General features: G+C 37.6%; 1 protein-coding gene across 2 annotated transcripts in view; it reads left to right on the forward strand.

Annotated features, from left to right (window-relative positions):
• The first annotated feature begins 21,862 nt into the window (after positions 1 to 21,862).
• Mrtf (Myocardin-related transcription factor) overlaps positions 21,863 to 26,352 on the forward strand; it is a 138,673-nt gene continuing 134,183 nt past the window's right edge. Inside the window, exon 1 of one of the 2 annotated variants that reach the window (XM_043428819.1) lies at positions 21,863 to 22,285. In XM_043428819.1, the coding sequence (XP_043284754.1) occupies positions 22,174 to 22,285 (112 nt within the window). In that variant the 5' untranslated portion in view covers positions 21,863 to 22,173. The remainder of the gene's footprint in view (positions 22,286 to 26,352) is intronic. The other variant, XM_043428826.1, reaches the window with a different exon arrangement.

The following is a 26,352-nucleotide window of genomic DNA, read 5'->3' on the forward strand; positions in this document are numbered from 1 at the left end:
TGAGCAAATTGTAAGTAATGAATATTGAAAATAGCGATATTTGTTACTTCAAAATCAGCTTTTTATCTCAAATCCAGCCGAAAATCGTTGTTGGATAACTCTCAAGACTGTTTACATTATAATTGGTCGTGCTGGTTGGCAAGAAATACGTTCGAGCGACGAATGATAATCAAACTGTATCAACGAAATTATGTTCCTCGATCTCTATAATTATACGTTGGAAGTCCGTTTAGAAAAAAATGCTTTCGTGCACCGAAAATAAAAATGGTTCTAATTCGAGGGCTGACACTGGTCTCGGAAGCTAATTTTGTTGATTCTCCAGAAACGTGTTCCGAGATGAAAACGCGTTTCATACGAGAATTGCACGATTTTTCGGCCACGGAGAAGAACAATGTTTTCGCCGGCGTGGCATTTTACTACCTCACAAATTGGGTGACACTATCTATTTCCGTTGCCACAGTCTTCTGAGTGGCTGTATTAAAGGAAGAAAGAACGAGAGCATAAGTATTTGTTGAAACATTTCAAGACCATCAAGATTCCTTATTTATTTCTTTTCTCCCGAACTATCGTCGAGAATGGGGCGAGCTTTTGTTTTTGCGTGGGTGATTTAAATTTTATAAAAAAGTTATCTGCCACGTCGCCTTTTTTGTCGCATACACTCACGACTGATGAATTCAAGAAGGGTTCAGAAATAACGATACATCGAGAAAGTTTTTTTTACAATAAACACTACATTACCGGAGCACTTTCAGTACGAAAAAACGTCCTTCATTTTCTCATGTTTTCAGTTACAATTTCTCATGCAAATAAGTCTCCTGAAAATGCTTTTTATAAAAAATAGGTTTGATACCGTAGGTAGAGTTTTGTTTTAAAATATAAAAGAAGTTGTTAATCGATATTTTGCATGTATGGTCAGCGAGGTATGGGAATCGCTCTTCCTCTGTTTAAAAAGAAAAAAAAGAATTCATTCAGAGATGTCGACGAAGGCCAAACACACGAAAATCATTAGTTCCAATGTAATAAACGTTCTTACTTAACGATGTATGGTACAAAAGTTTTCAATAATTAGAATTTGATCAAATTTGGTGATAATGTTTTTCAACATCAAGTGCGAGAAAACACAATTTTTTTCAAAATTTTCTTCTGCTTAGTTATCGAGTAATTACGCATTAAAGCAGATTTCTTATACCCGGAATGAAACGCTATATACACGTGAACTTTAGTGATCAATTACTCGATAACTGTACAGAAGAAAAATCTTAAAAAATTTGTGTTGTCAAATTTGGCACTAAAGAATATGTTCACCAAATTTTATTCAATTCTCATCATTTTGAAATTTTTAATGTTTTTAGCATGGTTTAGCATGGCAACATTGTAAGTCTGTACCAAATATCCTTAAACAAAAAATATTTGATATAGAAGTGTTATTTGATGTTTTTCAAACAATAAAATTTTAATGGTACACCTATAATAGGTAGCTCTTTGATTATAGAGAGGAACATCTTGTAGGGAAGTAACTTTTCTAACATCCATTTCATGAAATTCAGCAAGATTCGCGGTGTCTTCAAACCGATATTTCTGGTTCTTGTCTATTCACGCAAGTGACATTTTTTTTTTTTTTTTTTTTTTCGTAGCATCAAATGGGTTTACAAAGTCGTGGATCAAGATTATAACAAGAAAAATATACAAACATTTTTTAATTACGAACGAAACGTCGAGCTTATGTTACTATCATGAATCGACCAGAGTTATCTAAGACGATTTTTCTATGAGAAGTAGAATTAATTAATTAGTTGTTAACAGTTATGTTTGAAAGAAAAAATTGGTTACTAATTTCTATGATATCCTTGCAAGTGTATGTGTCGATAAATGGACGCCCTCAGTTGACGAATCTTCAAAGTACCATTATTTCCCCTCGATTCAATCGAGTTCTTATACTAAATAATAATGAAATGGACATTTCGACCACCGTAACTTTTTATCCTTTTGCAAATTTTCAACACCGCGCAAATACTTGGTACTTATTTAATAAAAGCTCTACCGATACAGTTCTATGAGAGACTTTTGGAGTATCCGCATATAGCATTGGCACAAACCTCTTACTCTCGTCGTGCATCTCTTCCTTCTATTCGCGTTGTGGCGTCACCTGTTATGCAACCAATTCCCAACTGGGGATTGCTCTACCAAACATCCGAAGCACGTTCTTACTGGGACATTCCTTACAACCCGGTAGCCATGGCGGCTCTCTGGCCGTTAAGACCCCTTTTCCCTCTACTTCTTCTTTTGTTTCTCCTTCTATTTGGTATGAAAAGTTCAAAAGTCTCTTGATACGGTTTCTAAATCGGCTCTTCTTTTTCACCCTAATCCCGGCGAATCGATATTGTCCTGTCGTCGGTACTGTTCAGTTCGAATTTAATCATGGATCCATCCGAAGTGAGCACGTGACGTCTGAATATGAAAAAGCAGATTTATCTAAATACTGAAATAGCACGATGTTGATAGCGACATTGATTGATTCGTATGATGCTATCGAAGCAAGTTATTCCGTTAGTAAAACCTTCGATGATCGTCATTTATCCAAAGTCTTTCCACTTATTTGAAGAACTCATTTGTTTTTCATTATCAATAAAAAAAAATGCGGTACAAAGAACAGTTATTGGCAGCTCATTTGGAAATAAAAGTCCATACGAAAAACAAACACATAAGAAAAAAACTGCGTAGCAGTACGCTTCATAAAATCTCGAGCAAAATGTAAAAGCCACTTGGGAATTTCATTCGTAGTAGAACTGGTATAGGAATGGAGCTTACCAAACTTCGAGGCTCGAATTGAGACTCGAAACAAACGGGTCACATTTGTACCAGAGTAATGATAGTGCGAGAACAAAATTTTAAAAAATTTCGCGTTCTATTTATCTATCGCTTATTTGATCAACCTTGTTCTCTTTCCTTATTTTTATCACTTAGTAAATGTGTATCTAATGATATTCAGTTTTTTTATCCAATTGTAACGCGTTTATTCCTTTTGATATCATTTAGTGATAACAATTTTTCTTCCTTTTACTTACTTTCCTTTCAACTTTTTTGCTTCAACGAAATCGCGAGTACACAAAAACTCCGAACCTCCACTTTTTCGCTGGCCCCTTTGTTTCGCCTTTTTTTCGCTTTCTCCTGCTAGAGGCACAACAATTCCCCTAACGAAGTCAGGCTCGACTCACTCCCGCTTTCATCGCTCCCCAAAGAGCCTGCCCCCCCTGCAACTTGGTCAATTCATCAAAATATACAGCTGCATAAAATCTACGGAATTAACGATCATTGAATTATTTCATTATTGTTTTTCACTCAATAATAAAAAGGAGACAAAGAAGTAGTACACGAAGAATTTACCAGCAATAACATGTTTAAATACATGACGCTGAAGTTTCCAACGTTGGAGTCCAACGAAATGATCGAAAGAAATTCTCCAATAATTCCAGTAATTTCTCTATTTTGTTCTCTGCCAAATTTGCGATTCGTAGTTTTTCAAGCTGCACCAACGATTCGTGAAATAAAAAATTGGTGAATTACAAACGTGTTTTTCGTTCATTTCGTTGGACTCCAGCGTTGGAAACTTCAGCGTCGTTTAAATACTCTATTAACTCACACATTATCCCCTGCAAAAGAGTAAACAAAAAGTTTCAATGATCTCCCTTTTGCATTCTTTCCACTTTGTAACTTCATCTCTATAAATTTACAATATATCCGGTTTCTACAGTTTATCTACCCTGTGCTCACTGGATCACTGGATGATGAAATATCTCCGTTGCATTTTTTTATGGAAACAATGAAAAATTGTTGATTCTAAATCAGTTCAATGAAAGACGAATTAAACCGAGAGAGTACAAGTCCAAAATGGAACATACATATATGCGTTATTTGACTTCATTTTTAAACATTCAATACAATATGTACTTCTCGTCAACGTCTAGACCGTATGATTCAGCGGATGCAGACGAATTTCCGGTTTGGTAACAAGTCAAGAATTTTACTTTCGTTGCTCGATGCCGCCTTTCGTGACGACGAATTCAACGGTGCGCGAACTGTCCCCGCTTTTGACAATTGAGAAATTCTCTGGTTGATGGAAAAAAGTTCTGACGCTTTATGGCACAGAAATGTAAAGTGTATGCAAGATGTCTACTCGATTCTGCATGTCTATGTAAATCCTCATTATATTCAGTGGTTTTCTTTTAGAGGCGTAGTCGAGGCGTTTTGGCAGACTAACAAAATATTCTTGGGCCTTTCCGCATTTTCTTCAGGACTGAAGAAGTCTTCGCTGAAAGCCTGATTTTTATATTTTTCTTCATCACCGTGTTATCTTGAAATAATAGATATTTACTCAGTTTACTCACATTTAAATTCCGTTTGAGAATTCGGGAAAAAAGCAAAGTTTTTCGTCCTTCGTCGGTAAGCTTTCTTTTGAAAATACGAGATCAACGAGCGACAGACGATTAGGTTCTTCCTCTTGCGACGAAGGACGCGCGTATAGAACAGCAGCTTTTTGCTCTCAGATTTCCAGCCCCTCGTGCTAGCAAAGAAAAAGAGGTAACGCAGAACGCATAATCTCGGGCGCACTAATGCATCGCGGTATCTTTTCTCTACAGCCGGAACGTTCTCTCACGTGGATCATGCAAGTTTCAGTCTGATTCGACATCGTTGAATTATTGAAAAGCGCAAACTGTCAGGCTTCCGATACTCTACAATGTTTCCCGCTCTTTTTCTCAGTCTCTATCAGAAAACCCACGACAATCTCCGGGATCATTGATTTCGCGCGCGCTTGTCTGTCACTAGCGGTCGTATATACTATTTCGATGCTGAAAAATGTGCGAGCAATCATTTTGAAGTTGCCTCGACTTACCATTACGATACTTCGAAATACTATAATTTCGTACAAATTTCCAAGTTTTTTGTTCAACTTTTTGTAAGGTCTTTTAGGGTCATTGGAATTTTTAATACTAACTCTGCTATCTTCATATACAAACGACAATAACTGGAGAAACGTCCTTCAAAAGGATTGGTATCCTAAATATCTGTTCGAACCCCAGTGACTTTACTGACAATGGTTAATCAGTAAACGAAACGTCCATCCACATGGAATTTTGGACTTTTAGTAGCTCAGCATTTAGAAAAGATAAAAAAAAAAATGTAAAAGACATCAAGAATATTCAGTTTTGGTATAAGGTTGAATAAACCGGGTCAGTTTTAATTCTGCAGTAGCAGTTTATTGTCTAATAAAGCTCACGAATTAATGGACATGGCAATATAAAGAAAGCCTATTTGTAATTCTCGATTCGTGATTAGATCGAGCATTTGAATTCTCTCATCAGTGACCTGACCAAATGAGGAAAGGGAAAATTAGACGTTCGTATATGCATGAATCTTCGTTCAGCTGTTTTTAGATCAAAGAATAGAAATGGCAGAGTAGATTCTGAGAGGAATGAACTCGTCAATGACGCTGAAGTTTCCAACGTTGGAGTCCAACGAAATGATCGAAAGAAACTCTCCAATAATTCCAGGAATTTCCCTATTTTGTTCTCTGCCAAATTTGCGATTCGTAGTTTTTCAAGCTGCACCAATGATTCGTGAAATAAAAAATTGGTGAATTACAAACGTTTTTTTCGTTCATTTCGTTGGACTCCAACGTTGGAAACTTCAGCGTCGTAACTCGTCAGTGGAGCACTCGACTATGATCTATCACCAAAAAAGATCGATGCCCACTTCTGGTTGGCTCTTTAATAAATTATTGCTGTGCCATCGTGGAAGGAAGAAGAATCTCAGAGACTATTTACTGATATGGGCAAGTTTCCTTCTGCTTTCGTCGATTCTTTTCTCTCGAAAGGTGTTTTTGTGGAATGTTCGTATTTGGTATCAGTGTGATTTATGATATCGGTGCTCGGTAGTTATCGCATTTGCAGTCAGCGAAAAAATCATCACTAAACTGCGCTAAACTGTCACACAAATAGGTGCAACGGAGATGCTCTAGCCTACGTCCGGATCCGGATTGACGTAAGTAGACTAGTGGGGTAGGTAGAGTACTTAGGGAGGCTCGAGCTTCTCCAATCAACATGTATAAATGAAATCTCATCAAGTAGAATCTAAGGAAAGGTGATAGCAGCGCTCCGTCTCCTCACTGTGATTGAATCCAAATAGAAAATTTATTTATTTTGATTTTTTTTTTCATAATTGTGCAAAAAATGACATTCCTGGGGACTTTTTCCCTGACTCATTATTAATCCGTACTGGAGACACGGTCTACTGTCTATTTTTCCAAACTTAGTTCCTTAAGAGGATGGATCAGTCGGTATATCGCAAGCGCGAGTGCAAGAAAGATAGCTACAAATTTCGAAATCGAGATTCTTTGACACAGTTTGACCGATTAAAAAAAGGCTCTGGCAGCCGATTTTTGCCATCGTCCTGCGTAGGCTGACAGAGCCTTTTTATAATCGGTCAAACTGTGTCAAAGAATCTCGATTTCGAAAATTCCAAGTGAGTTGACTGATCCATACTCCGCCGCCCCCCTTCTTCTGTGGGTACTGCAGAACTCGAAACGAGCTACTGCAGACTATCGACAGATGTCACGGTGCTAGTCTTCCATCAGGTTTTAACATTACGCACTGAGCGAGTACAAAGAACCCGATGGATGAGCAGTGAAGACTGCTGGATTTTCGCTTGAAAAAGCGGTACTAAAATAGAATGGACAATTTTTATTGTTTATACGAAGGAACGATTCAGTGGGAATTAAACTCTCCAGCAGTGAAGACTGCTGGGTTCTCGCTTGAAAAAGCGGTAAACATCGATAAACGATCAAATTGAGAAATAAAAAAATATTTACCAAAATAATTATTGGAATTTTCGCATATCTTCGTCCGCTTTTTTTTCTCCATCTCACTCTAACTTTTTCAACATTTCGGGGTACACACGCTCTCATCGAGTTTCGCTTCTTCGACCTCGACTTCGGCTTCGACGTGTCCTTTGTATATTTTGATTAATTCCTACACTTTTTCCACAAAATCACAGCACAACAAAGACTTTCCCTGTCAAATCAACGGTTCTTACTAAACATCATTTTCTATTATGCTTCTTCGTTTGTCTTTTCAGAAATTGATGGTCGCGCACATTTGGATAAACTAATGTCGATAATTTTTTTCAATCAATTTCTAAAAGCTTTTCTCTCCTTCATTTCATGATCGATTTTGATGCAACAAAGCTTAAAATGTGTGTTTTTGTATTGTCGTTGGGCTGACATTCGCCAAATTGCGATTAGATAGATATTTACTGAGTTATTCTACGATTACTCAGATGGTAATACAAAATCCAAAAAAAAAAAAAAATCAAAATCTCAAAAATCCCTTCTGTCAGCCCAATTGTTGCACAATATTGTATTCACACTTCAAATTTCAACATAACCGATTGAATATAATCGTGGGGAATAAGTCAAATCGGTGAACTAAATGCCGAATTTTAAGATTTTTTTTTGGACGCTACAGATAGCCCCCGTTAACGAACATATATCGATTTTATTTTTCCAAATTAAAAACAAAAACGTAGATTTATCGCCGAAGCAGCGGGTTCTTGGCACTTGGCGTATTTGTTGTACTTTGTAACTGGACAATAAAACATTACATGGGCGAAGCGCCATTAGCTTATCGATCCGCTGGAATAGGATCAAAACATTTTGTTGATCCAATGATTTCTTTTTCAATGTGATAGCAATAACGAATAATTTTCTAACACTTTCGATTAATTCATTTATTTAATCAATCAATTTCGAAGAGAGCATTGGCTAGTTGGAAAAAAAATGAATTTCTTAAGCAACAACATACATCTTAGACCTCTATCTCCGAGTTGTGTTCATTTATACGGTTACCGTAGGGTAGTAAAGAAAAAGGAATATAGGCTGCAACGAGAGGAGAATGCCTCTGACAATTTATTAAGACGATTCAGCGAGATAAGGGTCCCATTGAATGGACCGAGAAAGATCTCGCCAGATTCGCACTCATTCTCTTTCCGTTTATTGTTACTTTTTCAAAAGATGTTTCTTTTTCTTCTTTACCTTCTGAGTGCCATTCTATTGTGTGCTATATATATTTGTACGTATGTATATACGCAGATGAATATGTATGGTGCACTCTCAAATGTATATGTCCACGCACTCGATTCCAAGGATTCGATAACGATCCTTGCGGCACGATCCTTCTCTCGTTGCGCTCTCTGTGAGAGATTTTTTGCACCGCCATGAGAAGGACACTTACAGTTCACACAACTACAACTACATTAACCAATACATCTCGAGGGGGGAAATCTTTTCAAAAATGTGAAGCCTTATTTGAAAAGGGGTTCTACTTTTATTCATAATAATGACCAATTTTTTAGTCATTCGAAATTATTCATAATTATTAATCGATATATACCAAGAAATAATAAAGGTGAGGAAAAATTCTAATTTGTAGAGAGCAGAACTTGCACCCATTACAAAGTTTCTTCATACTGTCCAGTTGATTTTAAAGCACTTTCTATGTCGCAATGATTACGAATCAATTCTTATGTTATATTCTTAAACATTATTCATTGCGTTCGAGTTTTTGCACGAGAAATATAATCAACAATTATGACGAAAAACTGATAATTTATAAATGTGTGTCTGCAGCCAGCAGATCATGCATATTCTGATTTTTTTGGTGACAATTTATTTTTCATGCTCGCACCCGTGAAAAAATTGCCGATGCTTACCATATGGCCGATACTTGGCTCGATACTGGGTAAACGACCGTTGGGACTCAGCGTTGGGCCCGAGTACGGGCCAGCATGTTTGCCCACGTTTAGTCAATGCTAAACTTGGGCATTGGGACCCGACAACCAGCCAACCCTCGGCCGGTGTCGGTTTATAACTGGCAGCCAACCGTTGGGACTCGACGTTGGCCCGAGCATGGGCCAGCATATTTGCCCACGCTTATAGCCAATGAAGAATTTGAGCATTGGGACCCGACAATCGCCCACGCTTGGGCCGGTGTCGGTTCATGACTGGCAGCCAACCGTTGGAGGCCATCATTGTCCCATACCTCGGGTTAATACTGCTCGCCTTATTTTTTAAAATCTGTACCTGCTATATTGTTAGATATATACAATCGGTATCCGCTCATCAGCCTAGGCTCAGCCAGCACTGTCTTGCAACGGCAGCAATTGATGATCAACTTCTGGTCATTAACCAATTAACCAATTAGTTGTTCATCAACCAATTTGTTGTTATTAATCCAAGAATATTTTGTTGCTCGCACTCACCAAATAATAATCGACTCTTTGAAGCAATTTTTCTTCAGTATATATAATATTTAGTGGACACATGTTTCGTTATCTTCATTTTTTTGATATTGCAAATGAATTAAGATTTCTTGTATAACAATAATAATAACGATAATAATATCAATAATAATAATAATAATCTAGAGACGCGGCGTGTAGGCAGAAAGATTCAAGACGGGCCGTGTATCTTTTAATAATATACAGATTAGTCATTTAATTTTTTCGACTTTATTAATTAATCGGCTGAAGGATAAACTTTTTTCAGTTTTCTTATCAAAACTCGTACGAGCTAATAAGTTATCGAATTACATGAAAATTTGTTTCCGGGGATTTTACGGTTGTGTACCAAATTTGGTCTAAATCGGTTGAGAATTAAAAAAGTGATTTCAATATGTACACATATGATACAATACCAGAATGGGCCCAATATTTTATTTTAAGAATGTTGATACAAAAATAGAAAGTAGTCGATAGTGTAGTGGTTAGCGTCTCGGACAAACTAGGTAGGCATTAGGTAGGAAAGTTGTAGGTAGGCAGTTCAAATCCCCTCTGAAAAATTTCAACTCTAAAGAAAATATAAGGAACTGTTTTTTTTTTTTTAACTAATTAAAATTTCCACAATGACGGATAATTGTATAGGATGATAAAATAAGCATGAATGAAAATAAATATTATTTAATTAAATAATCGATAACAGGCATTCGCTGGGGAATGACGCTGGGTGAATTTGGGGCTAGCATTGGGCGTACACTGGCCCAGCGTTGGGCCGTTCTCAAGACTAACGCTGGGCCAATACTGGTTCCAAGCGCTAGCCTACCGTAGGACCGTAGCTATCACTCCAACCGTGGTGCTACGGTTGGCCGAGTTGTATTGCCAACGGTCGTCCAACCATCGCGTATAGTTGGCGCGGTACTGCACCGAGCTTGGGCCAATGGTGCCGTTTTTCACGGGCAAAGAGCGTTTACTTCGCTCGTCTCTTCCCTGCGTTTTCTCATGTATTGCACGCTACTTGATATTTTGCTCGTTTTTTTTTCCTTCTTTAATTTTTATCGGCTCACGCGAGGAGAACCATTCTTGCCTCGCATCTCGCGAGTACATGATTTTACCACGTTTACCCAACGCAATAACTTTTTGCCCTCTCTTTTTTTTGCTCGTTTTCATTTTCTAGATTATCATCAAACTGCTTTTTTTTTTTGGAGTACAGAACTTTCGCGGGTTTGTAACTTAATTCGAAATAATTAGGCTACTCATATATACGTTCTGTATAACGCTCGGTTTACGTATATATACTCGGTAATTATTTATACTTTATGGAACCGGCATGAGGATGATCAAATTATCGCCTCTCCGAATTCATTAACAATTCACCCCTACAGGCTACACGTCTATCTGTTTCGAGTGTGCTCATTTTCAAACGCTCGCTTTCCTAAGACTTAAATTATTTAATTTCACATTATTATCATACATGGGTAGATTTTAAAAACTTGAAATGTTTCGAAATGATGATTCATCATTCAAGAACGAATCCAAAAATTGTGTTTTTCGAACGATTCACTACTTATTATGATGAAAATTCGCGCCAATAAGGAGAATAATTCAATATGATATATTGACGTTCCGGTGAAACTTTTTTCAGGCTGCAATCCAGATTTTGACTGTAGATTGTGCTAACCGTCTTGTATTTTTGCTCGTCTTTTGTGCCAGTTTTGTCAACGGTTAGGATTATTCGATGCAAACTATCAGGAAGGGTTTTGTTTCTTATAGTTAATGTCGGGCAATCGTATATAACTTTGTATCTGGTTGGCTGAATAAACGAAGGCGCGGTCTCGCCGATAAATGTACATTAAAAAAATAACTTGCCTGCTATTTTTTTTGAGGCCGCCCAAAATTGCCGGTGCGAGAATCCTTTTACGCTACAAAAAAGTTTGTTCCTTATTTTATTGCGTGAATGGTGAAGCCTACCTCTTAGTTTTTACGGTGGGTATTTCACCTCTAACATACAACGCACATAATCGAATACAATCATTAATTTTTATCGTCTCATTTTATAATCTTTATTACCGAACGAAATTTCCGTAAGTGCACATTGCGGATTCATCGGCTTTCACTTCAAAGATAACAGCCTGTAGGAAGAAGGCAAAAGTGGGAGATCGCGAGGGAGAAAAAGAGAGAAAAAAATAAGAGTGTAAGAGTGAGCCGTAAAGATGGAGAAGTAGAAGATCGACTGGTAAAGGTGGCGAGGTTGGAATGCAGTATTACCATATTCAAACCTGACGTAACTTTCGTTGGGCAGTGACCTAGAGAGGAACTTTTTGCAAGGAACTACTGCAGGACGCCATTAAAAAGGAAAACTTCAATCGAAACGGCTTCATTTAATGTTATACTTTATTCATATTTTATTTGGTTTCTACAATTTAACGGTGTTTTAAGTTATGGTCGCTACCCCCACTTAATGGATTCAGTAGAAAATTACTCCAGTGAACTGGTTTTGGTTGGTGTAGCAATAATTTTATTTCAACTCGAACATTGTGAACTAACCATTCTGTTGTATGTTGATTCCTAAAGTAGCGTTGATTCTCGATCTCTTCTTCCCTGCCTCTTGACATGTTTATCCTTTCAATTGACAATCTTTTCTCGTAATCATATTTCAATTTATTCCTTACAATTGTTTGTGGAAAACAAAAAATAGTTAGCAAAGTGGAGAGATTGGAGTGAAAAGATTATTGTAGGTTTGAAGAGTTACAGAATAAAGCTGCTGGCGTTACGGGCCTTTTATGAAAATAGAATTGCACTCGTCATGGAACCCTATCTTTGCGAAACTCAGCTTGCTCTTCTCCACGTTTTTTTGCAACTGGTTCATTAGACTGATTTTCAGTCTTCGTTTTTGACAGATCAGAATACCGAATATAAAAAATTCCGTGATTCTTTAAAAAAACGAACAATTGACTTGAGAAGTCCTATTTGTTACTTATTATTAAAGAAAATTTTTGTTCACGCTATACATCGTTTACATCCCAATGCGTGTGTGCGCGGCTCATACACATCTTTTATCTCTTGCATGCTACCGTGTAAAACGTTACACTGTATATAGACAGGTATTATTCTCTCTTTCGCTTCAATCAAACACTGAGACATCTTGATGTATCTCCTTCACGGTGCTTTATAAAATCAGGCAAAAAAGCAGCTAAATCATCGTGCACAGCAATAAAGTCGAGTTAATCGCGCCTTTCGTGATTTTAAGTTTCTTCCAGCTCGTACTCTCCCACTTTCTTGCTCCCTCTCTCGCCTCGTTAGTTCGCGTTATTCATCGCTTTTTTGTTCCCCGCTCACGCGTTTTTGATACTACTTCTTTAAATATACTGGGTGTTCCTCATCAGGAGATAAATAACATTAATATTGGTACAGTATGAGGCTTCAGTTTGTAGGACACCTGATTGTTTATTATTTGTCAACTCGTCCTATTCGAAATTGTGATGAAAACTTTGCTGCGATAGGCAAAAAAATGGTTGAAAAAAAGCTCAGCTGACATTTGTCATCTCTATTTGCACCTTCGCGAGAACCGTTTCTTATTTCAAAAATGTTGTCTCGAACATCATCCAGCGGAAAAAAAAAAATTAATCATTTCTGGCGTGCAAGTTATCACAAGTATGATAACTTGGTTGAGCGAGCAAGGTTGGAAAAATTGATGGTTGATCGAGTGTCTTGAGTGGATCAATGGTGGGCTAAAGAAAAAGAGAGGAATCATCGTATCGGTACACGGAGTGAACGAATCGATGGGATGGAGGATGGATATATCGTTGGAAACTGTCATACGATGAAATGAACGAGGTTGATAGAATTCTATGAACCGATGGATTGAAACTCTTAAAACCTTCTTATTTATAATCTAATATCAAACTAATTTCGAACAGTTGACCCTCCTTGTTTATATGCCATACTTTTCTTTTCAAATCAATTGATCACTTTCTTCGCAACGCTGTTTTCCCCCACTAAATTGCATATATCTGCACTAGGATAAAAAATGGTTTTCGCTTCTAAATAGTTTGGTAATTGGAATGATTTTTTATCGAGGTCGATTTGACTGTTGTTTTTGTTTCAATTGAACAAACATTCGTATGGACAGATTGAGAATCAAATATAATTTGGTGTTGACGAATCTTTGTGCCGCAAAGCGTATGTCGAAGCCCTTTTCGCCCGATTTACACTTTCCCTCTCTTACTCTGTCTCGTCCGTTTCCCTTCTTTTACGATTTTGCTTCATTTGTAGCCTCTTATCCTCACGCTACCCGCTTCATCCCTCTCTCTCTCTCTCTCTCTCACACACACACACAAACACACACTCTCGATCACCAACCGATCTGTAGTTTGTGCGTGAGTGAAGGTGAGAGACTATCACGCGGACTCTTCCGTGGACCAGCAAGATTATAACTGCAGAACCGCTGCTACTGACTCCTCTTGCGGCCCGGCTCGTTTATAATGCAAATCAGCCTCGTAAAATGCTAATGCCATCGTCTATTTAATAAGCAGCTACCGCGAGCGCCGAGAATGTACAACGGGGAATCGCTGTATCCAGTCTCGTATTCACTCCCCAACAGTGTGTCCTGTATAGCTTAGTTTATATCGCCCGTTACTATGTATCCCGTATAGTTGACTGTAAGATCCTATCATGATTAGGATATGCAGCATATGAGGGAACTGCACACTTGAGTATGCAAGAGCGTGCCAAAAAAAGGAAGTTTCTTTGCCTATAGATAGATATTATCATTCACTTTTTCCTTTATCATCGAGCAGCTCCATACTGGGTGCTCTATTTTCATTTACTTTTTTGAAGATTCAAAGTCATGTGAAACAATCGTTCTGTGTGCTGTGGCACTCGAACCAAGTGTAGAGCTATACGCTTCCGAGATCGGCTTCTCAAAGCAGTTCTAAGTAATGTCATTGTTCATTTGGAAGCCGCTCATGAAAATTTTTGTTCAATAACGAGTTTTGGAGGCGAGCTCATTCGTATCGGTTCCAAACGAGGGCCACGGAGCAAACATTATTTCTGATTGAATTCATTTTTCATGGATCTCTGTTTAAATTTTTTGGGTACATTGGGAACGTGTGGGATCTCAAATGTAGAAATGAGTTGGGGCTGGTTCGTTTGTGCAAGCTTTTTCTTTATTGACGTTTGTAAATACATTTTTTTTTAACTTATTATTGTGAACATTTCTGGATTTTGGCAGGCTCCGAAAAATATATTTACGCGTTCACTTGAAATATCGAAACGAGAATCCATCAGAGTCTCCAGCGATAGCAATCGCTTTGGGCACGAGAGAAATGTGCTTGTCAATCAGTGGAAAATCGTTTTTACGATAGGAATGAAATTTCTTGTCGAAGGGATTTGGCAGTTCTGCAATCTTCAGCAATAAAATGGTAAATGATTATATAAATCGTCGGAGAGTATTGAATATACAAGATTTCATACAAAGTTGAAGTTGGCAGTGACGCTGACAGAAGAATTTGGTTTTTTGCTAAATACATTGCGTCCAAAGCTAATATAGAAGCGATGAGTGAGTAGCGGACAGTAAACACTGGTACAGAGAAGCAGTTAGCGGATTTGGCTCACGAATGTAAAGTCTTGGAATTAGGTTATCCAGCCGAGGATTTGTTTGTGACCAGAATAAACCTCAAGTGCTAAAGGTATAGGGAATCCCAATGCATTTACCGTTGACGCTTTTACTATTGCCTGGAGTTAGCGTTATTCCGAGACTTTTATATTCTTTTTGTCTTTATTTTGCGTAAACACCTCCGTGCAAAATCATATCGTCCATTAACTTAGTGCCAAATCAGTAGTTAGAAAACTCATTTCCGTCGAATAATTCTCGTTATAGCTGTGATCATCAAAAAAGCCTGAGTATTGTTAGAACTTAACGTTATCAAAAATCTTGCGTTATGTATTTCCTTTAACTGTCTCTGGTAGAAATTACTCGGCATTCAGATTTCGTTAGTCATAGATTTAATTTCCTTCCTTTTATCGTGATAAATGTGAAAATCGTGCATAAAGCTGTGTCTTTTCCATTCACTCTAATGGTGACAGTCGAAAAGAATTGAAATTTGGTCTCGCCTTATTATTTTTACGTTCGAGCTCATTCAATCGATGTCAAATGTCAAAAACAAAAACCACCAACCGTGAGGAAGGGGGTTCTTATTTAAACAATTCAATGAAGTAACCTGTGGGAAGGATTTTTTCTCATTCAAGTTGCGAAAAATTTCTGAAGGAAGCTCTCATAAACGCACAATTTCAAGAAATCTGTTATTTTTTCATCTGCTCTCAGGATTGAATCTCCGTAGATTCAGAAATACTTTCCTAAGCTTATATTTTGAGGAGAAAATTTGATGCACTGAAAAAAGTTGTTTGATGTCGATTCTGTTCATTTGGATTTGGCTTCCATCGAAGTTGATGAAACAAATAGTTGGTCGTGAGACCTGTAGATTCCACATAAAAGATTGGGTGAAGTTTCAAAGCAGAAAATCACTCTCAGCCTTCGTGGAACGCCTTATGAGTCCAGCGTACAGGAACGTATGACGAGGCATCTTGTAAACCGTTTACAATATGCGCTATTTGCACTATAGATTTTTGTATAGTGAAATTAGATTGCACTGCTCGTATGACCGGCTCTGATTACGTTTAATTGATGCAACCTGCTTGCGTCAATGCACAGCGTAATATCCTATGGGAGAGAAGAGGATCTGAAAAAATTCTGAAGTTCCGATATTTGGTCAATTAAGGAAGTTGAGGGATTAGAATGAAAATGATGTCATCGCTTTTAAACCGATTGCATCTTATAAAGTGAAGAGTAAAAAAAAATCAGTTTAATTTTCAGACAGTTTAGGAGCGTTGTTGCTGAGAAAAATCAATAACAATTTGGGCCAAATAACATGTAATCTTATGGAAGTCAAGACACATTCGGTGATATCTCCGTTAAAAATGATGCTAAAAATATGAAATTTTTTGGGCAACATGAGCAAGGCTTGCTGAATAATGTCAATTTTTTTTCAGATTTATTAGGAGATTTGCTGAGATTATATTAATAATAATCTGTTTCCCGTGCAGTTTTTTGAGGCTAGGATCGTCACCGTTCGTGTTTTCGATTGAGCTTTCACCAGTTTTTCGTCTTTTTTTCCCCAACTTTTCTTTAAAGTGTATGCAACATTGCCAAACTGTGAACTGGCCTAACTTTTGAAAGGTACAGGTCATAACTTTTGGCTAAAAAAAATGACTGTACAGCCTCGACTTCCTTAACCACGGTTCAAATATCAGAACGTTTAAAAAAAACGCAACCGCATCTTTTCGCAGCAGTTGATGTTTCCAACGTATCGGAAAAATGTTGAATTTCATTTAATCAAAATTCAATGTAGACCATTTCCATCCACCAAAAAATGATTTCTTCTTATTGAGATAGAAACGACTTGAAATTTTTTTTTTGTACTGAATACTTTGAAAATTAAAAATCATTTTCGGCCGTCATATACATCGGCAGTATTACGATATCTGTAGCCCCGAGTTTTGGGGTTTGAATTTTGCAGCATTATACGTTCGTGGTCCCTAATTCTGACCATGCAGCGTCTACGTTTAATCGAAAATTAACTTTTTTCTAGTGTAATAAAAATCCAAGTTCAGCTTTAAGGGGTGAAACGTGAGGGTTAAAAGTTTGAGCTTTATTCCGATATTTTTGATCCCTACTTCTAACGATGCAGCGTTACATATTTGACCGAAAATGAGATTATTTTCTAGTATATATCAAAGATCGAAATTCAGCCTTTAAAAAAGTGGAAGAGGAGTTTTAAAGTTGAAGTTGTGGCCACTAATTCCAACCATAGAGCTATTACGCTTGAACCAAACTTTATCAAGTATAATGATAATCATAACTCGACCGAGGGGGAAAATGAGATCGCAATCATAACGTGGCTGAGGAGGAAAAATGAGAGTCGCGAAGAAGGGCGGGAGGTTGTTTATCACACGCACACACCCAACGACCCTTATCAGGGCCAGGAATTCGAAACAAACAACCTCCACGTGGTAAATTCCCTGTAATGCTAATAGTCTGAGATCTACTTTTTCACGATGCTGAAGTTTGCAACGTTGGAGTCCAACGAAACGAACGAAAAAAACATTTGTCATTCACCAATTTTTTATTTCACGAGAATCATTGATGCGTACTCAGTAACTACGAATTGCAAATGAGGCAGCCAGCTGAATTGGACAATCACTGGAACTGTTGGAGAGTTTTTTCGAATCACTTCGTTGGACTCCAACGTTGCAAACTTCAGTGTCATACTTTTTCTGCATTATTGACGAAGAACAATCATGCGACCACCCTTCTTGAAAGCCGAATTTCAGAGGATTTGATAAAAATATGCTGATTTAAAAAGCGTTCAAAGCTTCGTTTTTTAATAATCAAGTTTTAATAAACCGTTTGACGCTTTTGAAATTACTCGTTTTCTAGAATGTTTTCGCCGAATTCCAAGGAAATCTACCAAAAAGTACTCCGTTTATCAAAAATTACAAACCTCTGTTGCACCCCCTTAAAGTTATGAGAGCGTTAAGCTGAGCTGAGTCAACTATTTTTATCAGTTTCGATTTGGATTTATGAAGGGTTACAAATGCTGATAAAAATTTTATGATTCACTGACCACGTCGTACGGTGTAGAGAAAGCAACGAAAATAAGAAATGTAACTGTTAAGGCTTAACGCCCACGGTCGACGGACGATGTAACTCTGTAAAATAAAGAATGTGGAGCTATAAAATGCTATCATATTTTCATTCACTCACATTTTTTTCCGGTGTCTCTCAGGTCGCCCTAGTCTTTGCTTATATTCATTCTCAATTGTCATATACGCAAGTGGGAGAACAACAACACTGCTACGATTTTTCTTTTCATGAGGATGTTTAAATGAACTACACGCCCACCATCATATCGCGAGGTTAGGAGGCGGACGCTACGAACTCGCTACTGCCTACTCCGCATGAAATGTCTCTCGGGCGTATATCGTGTTGGCTATCATTGATAAACGCATATCATCTCTACACTGTCTTACCGAATATCAAAATGGCTGACTTTTCCACTGATCTTCCCGTAGCCGATCTGCTGTCACTTGGCGGCCGATTTCTGAATCTCGAAGGCCCTAAATTGTCCGTATTTTGAAGCTCACGCTAATTTTTCGTGCTTCAATGAAAAAAAAATTGTGGTTTGATCGCATGTGTCTCATTGGTGAGCCTCGTGTTTCGGTTGTCTTAGTTTGTAGTATTTTCACTCGTTCTCACTTATTTTGAATAATCCCTGAAACTGCGTTTTGAAAATTAATTGGCTCTTAACGTGAGTATAACTGCAGGATTATCGATTCAACTCTCTTAGCTGCAGGTAACGAATAATCAGGATTACTGTCCAAGAGACCCGGAGTCGAGGTTAAATATATACGGAAGATCTGCGATGTCTAGTGGGTGTTAATGATTCCAGCTATTTGGGTGCGTGGGCCGATGGATTCGAAACACAAATACTTATTTTTGAGCTATAAAAACTACAACGAATTTCAAGTTATGAAAGAAAAAAGCGGATATTTCATCACAAATGTCATCCTGAGGAAAGAACAAAATTTATGCTCTCGCATATCAATCAACTTGATCATATGAATGCGCGAATAAAAGTGGTTTTTCACTTTTTTATTTTTGAGACTCTTTCCTCGCTTCAAATAACAGTTTACTTGTTCAATCTTTGAAACTCCTTCTCTCTTATTTTTACTCGTTTTCTCGTCTCCGACCTAAACGGCGCTCCCAAGTCTTCGGAGTTCGTTATTGATTGCTAACTTAAGTCGATCGCATATACGTGCACGTCCCGATAAGTGATCTCACTACAACGCGGGACTTGTAAGTTTTTCCATTCGGATATAGAGAAATAGTCGTCGAAACGAGGGGAAAAAAACTCGCAAGAACGAGTGCGAAGTTGACACGACAGGTGCGAAAGTGCAATGCGTATTTGATTCCGAATGTGTAAGAAAGCAAACTGCGTATGCATGGATACTGTTGATAAACCGAAAAATTAAAAATATGTGTCGATTCCATATTATAGAATTATTCGAATGATCGATTAATCGATACCACACGACTTTTCCTATTATTCTCAAATAAGACACAATTATTCTACGGTGATTTATGCAATTTTAATGTTTTTTTTTTATATTTTGTAACAATTTTAAGTAGGTTCCAGTACAATAACACTTAGTTACCGTATATAATCGTGCTTTATTCCTCATACAAGGCAAATGTGTGAATTACCTGAGGATGGATGTCGAATTCACTGAGAAATTCGACTCACGTACGATCGACCTGGTAATTTCCAGTTAAATGTCTCGCAATTTACCCTGCGGCTACATTCGACAGTCCCATGGAATTAATACCTAATTACGGTAGACAAGGTCAATCATATTTTACGGGTGAATCACATGTGGGACATATAAGAGGATCGAATTCAACTTTTACACATATAAAAAACCTCGTACGCGCGTACATATCTGCGCACGGTTATCCACAAGATCGATGCGAAAGCCATTTTCGATACCGAAACGATCTTGCCTTCATCATAAACGATCTCATAATCATCACTCTGAAAAAGCCAGTTTCATCTAGTGAACGTACTGAGACATATATTCTTCCGATTCGCTTGGGCTTCCAATAATTCTGAATAATTTCTCGAATAGTTCTCGGCTCGATCCTTCTTCATTCCAGATTCTGACGTGGCCCTTGGATATTGCTACTATTTTGATCAATTAATATAAATATATCCTCGCTGATTGTATATGGCGTAACACAACGCGTACGTACGCGGTTAGATTTAGAAGGGTCGCAAAACCGTCTCTAAGATGTTTTATAATTTCAATGTTATTTTCAACGAAGAAATGCTGTTTGGAGAAAGATGAAAATAGGTGTCATTTTCGAAAGGGCGATCAAGCTCGCGGTCTGTTTTTCTTATCATCCTGCTCTCGTCGCTTTTACTATTTTCAAGGCGATATTCTCTGATCGTCAATAAAATTGTTTGATTCATTGCTACGCTGAATTTCGACATGCGTGGTTGAAAAAAAATGCGATTCGACAAAGTTTTCGATACTTGAGCGTGAGCTTTTATGTGCGTATGCGTGTGGAACGTATAAATTTCCTGCATTCATGGATACAAACTACTGCACAGCCTCGTTGCCTCTGCCATCTGTTTTTTACAATCCATAACATTGCAATCATCTGGGGATATTGGGACGCCCACCTGCTTGTTTCTAATTCTCGAGGAAAAAAAATAATCCGTATATTGTACAGAACCGGGTTCCGAGATCGAACTGGCGGATGAGCTAGGCGATCCGTTCTTGTCGACGACGTCATACACGTGAACGCGTCGGCGTCGTTTCTCTCTTTTTATCTCTCTACCTCTCTCTCTCTCTCTCTCCCTCCTTCTTTCACGTTCTGCGGAGATCGTGACACACGGATTTTAGCGACTACTCGGAGGCGTGGAACGAAACGACACCAATCGCGATTGTCGAGCGAAAGACAGAAGTGGAAAGAAACTGGAAAAAAAGTGTCTCGACCAAACGCGCAACAGTCCACTAGAATATTGTCTTTTTTCCGATCACGTTAGTACCGATTTCGGTGTAACGAATTCATTAACAGATAGAAAATTGTTGGGAAACAAAAGTTGTACATATTGAAATGGATTCAAATAAATATGAATAATTCAATGAAAGTAAATAGCGTTTCGTGATCTGGGCGAGGACAATCTTTGAGGAATTCCAACACTTCGTGTACTCGAAGTGACTCCACGTTGATGCGAGTCTATATTGGTTTTTAAAATAAATGGATCGCACAGCCGAAGTAGATACTAGATCAAATTAGAATTTACAAAAAACGGCGTAAAATTTTTATATTGTACCCCATATTTTCGGGCTTGGAGCTCAAAAAAATAAAAGTTTACGGGGATCCGTGCCTTTACTCATGCAATCACATTGCGATATTCAATCTGAACCACAATTCACGAAGAAAGATTGGAAAAAATGGCTGTTGATCGCTACACCAATATTTTATTTTTGGAAAAACCTCGAAATTGGAAAAGTTAAACTCAGGATTGGTAATAATATTACTAATTTTGGTTTGTCGTTGCGATTATACAAGTTGATTTCGCGATTTTTCGTCAAATGGTTGTCTGATTTCATCTTCTTTTGAGGAATAAACACTCGGTGTAGATCATAATGCGGAGGCTGCACGCGCGTGGCAATTCGTGATGAAGCACAAACACATTTGCTTCTACGAAGGTGAAGCAAGAAGAAGATATAGGTGAAAAAGGAGAGAGAGGATAATGCGTGGGCTGCAAAAGTTCACCCTTCCCATAGAACACACCAATACGAGTGATCGCATCGGCGAGCACGTGAGAGCACACACATCCTCACAAAAAACACGCCAACAAGATATCAGTTGTGACTTCCACGTGCGACAACTCGGAGCGTAAACGTGTGAGTCTCGTCGCAATCATTTACGAAAGCGGATTAGTGAGTTACTGTTTCTTTCGGGAAATCATTGAGCTTCCGCATTGCCAATATTTCGTCAATGAATGTCGCTCACGTCGATAAAGTGGGCTAATAAAATTGCTGAAAAATTAATATCGCGAAGTGTTAAAAAAGGTTTGCATACGGTGGCCTTGCTAGCGTCGATCGTGGAACTGCAGTGGAGACGTCGTTCGGAGGTGTTCCTCATCACATTTCCCTCGCGACGTTCACCAGTTTCTTGATTTTCCCGTTGTAACCCCCCTGGCGAAGAGAGATTAAATGCGGACACGTAAAAGAAATATGAATAAATGTTCGCGAAAGCAAACTATATTTACTGAATGGAAAAACCAGCCTCTACATCGATCAACGAAGGCGAGTCCCAGAAGCGAAGGTACAAAAATTTTCCAACTTTCTACAATTTAAAATGAGAAATTCGATCCAAATGTAGTGGTTTAAAAAATTGTTTATTGTATTTCAAATAGCATTTCAATTTTTATAAAGCTCAAGGAGATCGAAGCCATTCGAAAAATCCTCACTTCTTCCCCTCTCGATGTCCATACCTCTTTCGATTAATTTATCATATAGGATATACTATGCGACTCACAAACAACAAAATTCTTTTCGATGTCGCCTACTCGCTCTACACTTGTGCGCGTTTATCCGTTTGATTTACTGCGTAAACGTACATTTCTGTTGAAGTGTCAATATACGTTCAACCAGTCCAAGTGACCGAGCATAAATGTGTGCGATTAGAACAATAAATCAAGCGTTGCAAATTATCATGACGATTTCGCACATGGAATAACTTCTAGAACAGAAGTGCGGTCTCAAACGCCTTAGCATTTCACAGAATCGGGTTATAATAATTATCAATATCGGTTGCCGTAAACCGATGCCTGCGATGATTATTTATTTTGGAAGCCAGATAATAACAACCGTTCTGTTCACGGCTCCACTTTCAAATTTGCAAAATCAATACAATGCATTACAGTAGCTACAAAAAGTATTCGTATACTTTAAATATAATTTCCTATGTAAGTGTACGAACACTTTTTGTAGCCACTGTAAGGCTCCTCTTTTGTCATAAAAAAGAGTAGAGACGCTGCTATTCATGCATAAAATAAAAATCTTTAGAGTGCGGAAATGTTTTATCGAGTAGATTTATAAGAGTCGAGTTATGTTGCAGCAAGTCAACAATTCTACTCTTAGTAAATGTCTTCAACAACAGTTCTCCTCTAAATACATGTTTAAAGAGCTGTGATGAGTATAGTTACACATAGCTGCTGGCCAACAACCCTATATGTACATTATTTCTAATTAATTTTAGATATGCTTAAAAACATAACTCAATACATATCCATATATGTTTATCTACTACGAGTCTGTACCTGCTATACATGATCATATATAATGACGAATGGTTCTACATTATATATTATATTTATAATAAACCTTTTATTTCTGTGCAGAATACTTTGGTATTATGTTTTTATCAAAATCTTTACTCGCCTGAACTACTCGATGCGTTGATCCAAATATCGAATTATCGAGTGATGAAATAAGGTGAGGCAAATGATTAAGAAACGGTCAGGGTCTATGTCGATCTTTATTACTCGAGGGCACTCTTCACACTGACTCTCTGGTCAGCGACATCCGAGGATTACAATTTCGGGGAGGGGTGAGATCACAATTTCATTCGTTTCGTGAAATATTATATCGCGCTAAATTCAAATTATTACATATTTTTTTTTATATAGTCAGATTTGAGCTCATACCACTCGCAGGTCGACTAAAACACATGCACATATATACATCAAGAGACGCGGTAGCGGCTCGACGCCAAGTATTAAAAGGAAAAACTGCAGCGCAAAAGAACAGCCAGCGCGAGCCCTGCCGCTGCTCTTATATACGCGAATATGCCGGTTTTATGACGTCACAGAATTTTCAAACGGCTCTCATAAACAAACCATTTTATAAAAGAACCTGAAAATTGGTGATGATTTTTTTTCGATTTTTCCCTTTACATTGGTCTTTGTTTCATATACATACTTATAGATGATTTAATATGGCTGAACATCAGATGTGTATGATCGAGTTGGACTGCTATGTATGATTCGATATATGGAATGATATTTGATTATAAATTATTATATATGACTCTATGTAAAATTATATATTACTTCATATACAACCCTGTATAGATATATGTGATTAGGCAAAAAAAATTTTCCTCGGGCCATCGGTAGCCATTCTCGATAACAACTCCGCTCCTTAAGACGATGGATCAGTCGGTAATCACACCTCGAATTTTTGAAATTGAAACTCTTTGACAACGTTCGTCCGATTAAAATAATAAAAATGTTATCGTACGCAGCACGATCGTAAAAATCCGATGACATTTTTATTTTTTCGATCAGACGAACGATGTGGAAAAATTTCCCTTTCAAAATTTGCAGCTATCTCTCTCGCACTCACGTTTGTGATTACCGACTGATCCATCATCTTAATAACTGTGGATGATATACGTAGAGAAGGTCTACCCTCCTTAACATATCTACTCTGTTGAGATATTGAAGATATTATAGATTAAATATGAGTAGACGTAGAGTTGTTATGAATTTCGAAGTTAAGATTTTAGAAGCGCAGAGTTGTTTTCGAGTAGAGGCGTAAAGAGGATGGTTGTTATTCTGCCAAATATAAGAGGCGGAAACTTCTGTCATGTGCAATTCATTTGACCTTCCTGTATCTCTTATTTCAAGTAACACGATTATAATGACGATAAAATAAAGTTTTAATATATAACTGACGTACATAACAATACACGTGCAAGTATTTGAGTATTATTCATGTCTTGTGACGTGTCTATATTTGAATAATAAAAAAATAGGCACGAACGCAAATAAACTTGTCAAAATGAATTCTTTTGAGCCGGATTGCGTGATGGAAGCTCGTTAAATATACTCTCCTTCCTTTCAGTTGGTTTTTCAGAGCTGCAGGTTTAATGCTAGCCTCGAAAACACGTCCTGATGTATTGATTTTTCGCAATCGGTATACTCAAACTCGTTACTTTCCATTGAAAATGTAATGAATGATGATTTGTTTTCGTTTGCTTGGGATAATTTGATTGTGTGGATCGAAAATACGAGTTTCGTTTATTTGGTCCCTTTCGTCCTTTGCAGACCGAAATAATTCGGTCTGCTGCAAATAATTCAATGCGAGGTGTAAAGAATGGAATTCAATTGAAAGATACTGCATGAACGCAATTCATGCCAAATTTTGTCCTCCGCGGCAAACTTGGATGCTATCAGAAAAATAATCTTCAGCAATTCTCTTCGTGTAGGACGCGATCAGGGATGACGCGAATGCATCATACATTTCGTGGATCGTTAATAATAATCTCGTATGAGTTGCAATTGAAATTCTTTGTCAATTAGTTTCACCATTCGTTACGGTGCATGCAATTTTTGTTGTTTTTCTTTGTTCCTGCTTTCGTTCATGGACCGCATGATGTTTGCACCCGTTTGACATATATAAACCTTGACAGTAGTAGGCCAATGCGATATCCCACAATGGATACAAATAAATAACTAAAACGTGATTGCAAAATAAATGTTGAGGCATAAATTTGCACCGCGGGTGATGGAAATACATTTTAATCTTCACCAAAGAATTCATTGTATTGTGAAGCTCTTCGGTGACGCATACACTTTGAAGTTTCGAAATATCAGCAGTCACCGAGTTTACGGGTCAGAATCCGTCAGAGTATATGCCACATGGCGAAAGCATAATTTTCTCTCTTCTCTTTTTACATGTGTTAGTAATTGAAAGCGAAAACTGACCACAGTCCAAATCTTTATATGTGATATTTCGAGACCGCTTATTTTTTTAAAGATGTGATAAGGTATGGCCTGTGATACGAAACGGCTTATGACGTTTTGGTGTCTACGACCGATCGTAGTGGGGCCAAATCTCTGTGAATTCAGGGAAGATTTGAAAGGATAGAATTTTCCGAAAAACCGCATTGTCTTTTTCTGGATCTGGTAAAACTAACAGAGGATCCGTCGCCAACTTTAGGATGTAAAGTAGGCTCAGATAAAAGAAATAAAAAAAGTATGTTAATAAAGTCGTGTTTGAGTTGTTTTGATTAAAAAACTTAAAAAACTAATTGGGATTAAATACCATTCATTATTTTTCAATGGACTTCACAAGAGTATTAATATAAATGTCAAGATAGATTTAGAATTGTTAAATGATATCGACTTGAATGTTTTACGTGACGTTAAACTTCGGAAATAAACGTGAGTTTTTCTAGAGATAATTATATTAAATCATGTTCTGGCTTTTCATCATTTCAGACTACTTTAAACTGTTTTATCATGAATTATATCAATCTTTAATGGAAAATATATCTATTGTTGGTAAATATCAATCTCTATTACTGATGGAACGGAAATCAAA

The sequence above is a fragment of the Venturia canescens genome, chromosome 1, assembly GCF_019457755.1.
Source record: "Venturia canescens isolate UGA chromosome 1, ASM1945775v1, whole genome shotgun sequence".
In the NCBI taxonomy this organism is placed as follows: domain Eukaryota; kingdom Metazoa; phylum Arthropoda; class Insecta; order Hymenoptera; family Ichneumonidae; genus Venturia; species Venturia canescens.